This window comes from Chrysochloris asiatica, unplaced genomic scaffold, assembly GCF_000296735.1.
Source record: "Chrysochloris asiatica unplaced genomic scaffold, ChrAsi1.0 scaffold00299, whole genome shotgun sequence".
NCBI lineage: Eukaryota > Metazoa > Chordata > Mammalia > Afrosoricida > Chrysochloridae > Chrysochloris > Chrysochloris asiatica.
The window spans coordinates 1,187,043-1,189,781 of NW_006408817.1; the positions used below are offsets into that span (position 1 = coordinate 1,187,043).

General features: G+C 35.3%; 1 protein-coding gene across 1 annotated transcript in view; it reads right to left on the bottom strand.

The window, feature by feature from the left end:
- AMN1 (antagonist of mitotic exit network 1 homolog (S. cerevisiae)) overlaps nt 1–2,739 on the bottom strand; it is a 62,106-nt gene that overhangs the window by 36,726 nt on the left and 22,641 nt on the right. Inside the window, exon 2 of the mRNA XM_006874752.1 lies at nt 1,021–1,153. Within this exon, the coding sequence (XP_006874814.1) occupies nt 1,021–1,153 (133 nt within the window). The remainder of the gene's footprint in view (nt 1–1,020; nt 1,154–2,739) is intronic.

Genomic DNA, 2,739 nt, shown 5'->3' on the forward strand with positions numbered 1-2,739 from the left:
AAAAAAAAAAAGAGTTAAAGTGAATAGAGAGAAATACTGTTAACTGATGGTACATGGAGGGGATTATAATCATGTAATAAACAAGGTGTATGATTTGCTGAATGTAAAACTGATGATCTGCCCTATAAACTTTCACTCAATTCACAATAAAAACTTATTAAAAAAAAAAAAAAGAAAGAATGAGGAAGTCCCCAAAAGACACATGATAATGTTTGAAGGCTTTTCTCTAGTCATATTTAAGACAACTGAGCATGAAAGCAAAAATAATGAAGGAAATTAACTGTAAAATATTAAATAAATAAGAATCTATGACTCCATGGTGATATTTTCTAATACATACATACATGCATACATACATACATACATACATACATAAATAACTAATAAAACAATCTGTTTGCCATCCAAAAAAAAAAAAAATTCTGGTTAGAGGGCCTTATTACACTTATTGCCTTATAGAAAAGTCAATTAGAGGCGTAGGTGTCCTGAAGGTTTGTTTAGTTAGAGGGAAGGGAGCAAAGTATTCAGACGAATGGGACAAATTTAGAAGAGTGATTTTTAAAGTGCTGATTGTTATTATCCATTAATTGATTATAAAATCAGCTTTCAAAAGTGTTATGCTCAAGACTTTAAAAATAAGATACAATAAAATAAAACAAATATCAAAGTGTACCGCACACAATATTGTCACACATACATATCTGTGGTTTGTGCGTATGGGACCATGATGTGACATATATTTTTTACTTTGGATCTTAAGAAACACATTTTATACTACTTGAAAAGATGGAGATCCAGGGTGTTGGTATGAAGACAAGGGAAATAGTGGAAAGTGGGAGTTCTTTTTTTAAAGAATTATTATGTATGGACTTTTTGGTTATCTGGAGGGGAAAAAAATGAAGCTTTATTATGTTGAACAATGATTACTAATCCTACTATATACCATTGCTCCCAAAGTCTAAAACCACATCCAAATAGTAAAAACTAATATGTTTGATTTAAAGTTATATATTCTCTTACCTCACTTATATTTGAATCTGTTATCCGCCCCTGTATGCTCATTATTTTGATTAGTCTATCTTTTATGTTGGGAGGCAAAGGCTTGATGTCTCTGATATATCTGGTAATATTCTTCATGAAGCACCAAAGGCATCTGAAAGAGGAATATAATAAAGCTATAGTATACTGATTCCAAACACTTATTATAATGCTTGTTAGCACTTAGTTCTTACATTAGACAGGGCACACATTTTATACTAACATTTTCAACTCAGTGCTGCAAGATACAAAAGCCTAGTATGTGTTCAGGAATGAACAAGATGTTTTTCCTCTATTTGGATGCACATCTGTGCTATACCCTCTCGCCCCATCTGCCTAGCTACTAATGGACATAATAGCTATTCATGGACACAAAGTAAAGTACAGACCTTAGTGGAAGATGACTGACTGCCCTCTGAAGAAACGCAGAGCTCTATTAAGCCGTTTTAGTGGAGCAAAGCTAGAAGGAATGCTTCTGATGTCAGGATGTCTAGAATAGCTATCAGGAAATGGGTACTCACCCTAAGCAGGGACAATGAATAATGTCCATTTATCCATAGTGGCCTTCCACTTTTATTACCCTCTTTTGCCTTTTATTATTCTTTTTATTGCCCCTTTACCTTATCTTTGTATGTGTTATCTTGTATGTAGACATGGTTGTTCTGTAGAGTACACCAACTCCAGGGGAAGGGGCACCAGTATTTATCTTCATGGTGCCAACTGGGGCACATTTATTTGCATGTCATCAAATCACACTCTGGGACAGATTTCTAACTACGGGGAACTTGTTTGATGAGGATGTTTGCTGTTTCACTCGTCCCTGTCCTGTTTATTCTAATAATCACCTGCTGACCCATCCATAACAGTGCTTTGCTCCAATCTTCACTAAGAACTTGTGGATAAAGCATGTTGCACTCTACATTTCTTCCCAGCATACTTCATTTATTAAAATTGCATTTTAAAAGACAAAAAAAAAAGAGTTTTTCTTCTAAGTCAATCTTCCTAATTCTAAGAAACAGTTATTACTAGGATTTCAGTCATACATTAACAAACATGCAACTGGAACTCACTAATTTAAAAGTTTTATCTTTAATTATGCCAATTTATTTTCACTATTAAAAAAATGTTATGGGTAATTAGATCACTAGAGAAAGATTGTAACCACAGAGATCACTCCAATAGTACAAATCACAGACAGACTAATCTACACGCCAGGATACTGTTGTTAAGTGCTGTCACGCCTGTTTCGACTCACAGAGACCCTGTATATGTTCCCAAGGCTTTAAATCTTTGCAGGAGAAAAGTCTCATCTTTCTCCAGCAGAGCTGCTGGTGGGTTCAAACTGTCAATCTTGTCGTTCGCAGTCCAGAGCATATTGTATGGAGCCAGTGCACTTTCCATATGTCAGGAGTTGTATAATATACCTATGTATAAAGTAAATGTTCAAGCCAAATTCAGAAGAGGCCATGGAATGAGAGATATCATTGCTGATGTCTGATGGATCTTGGTTGAAAGCACAGAATACCAGAAAGATGTTTACCTGTGCCTTATTGACTATGCAAAGGCTTTCGATTGTGTGGATCATGACAAGCTATGGACAACATTGCGAAGCATGAGTACTCTGGAGCACTTAATTGTGCTCATGAGGAACCTGTACATGGACCAAGAGGCAGTTGTTTGAACAGAACATGGGAACACTGA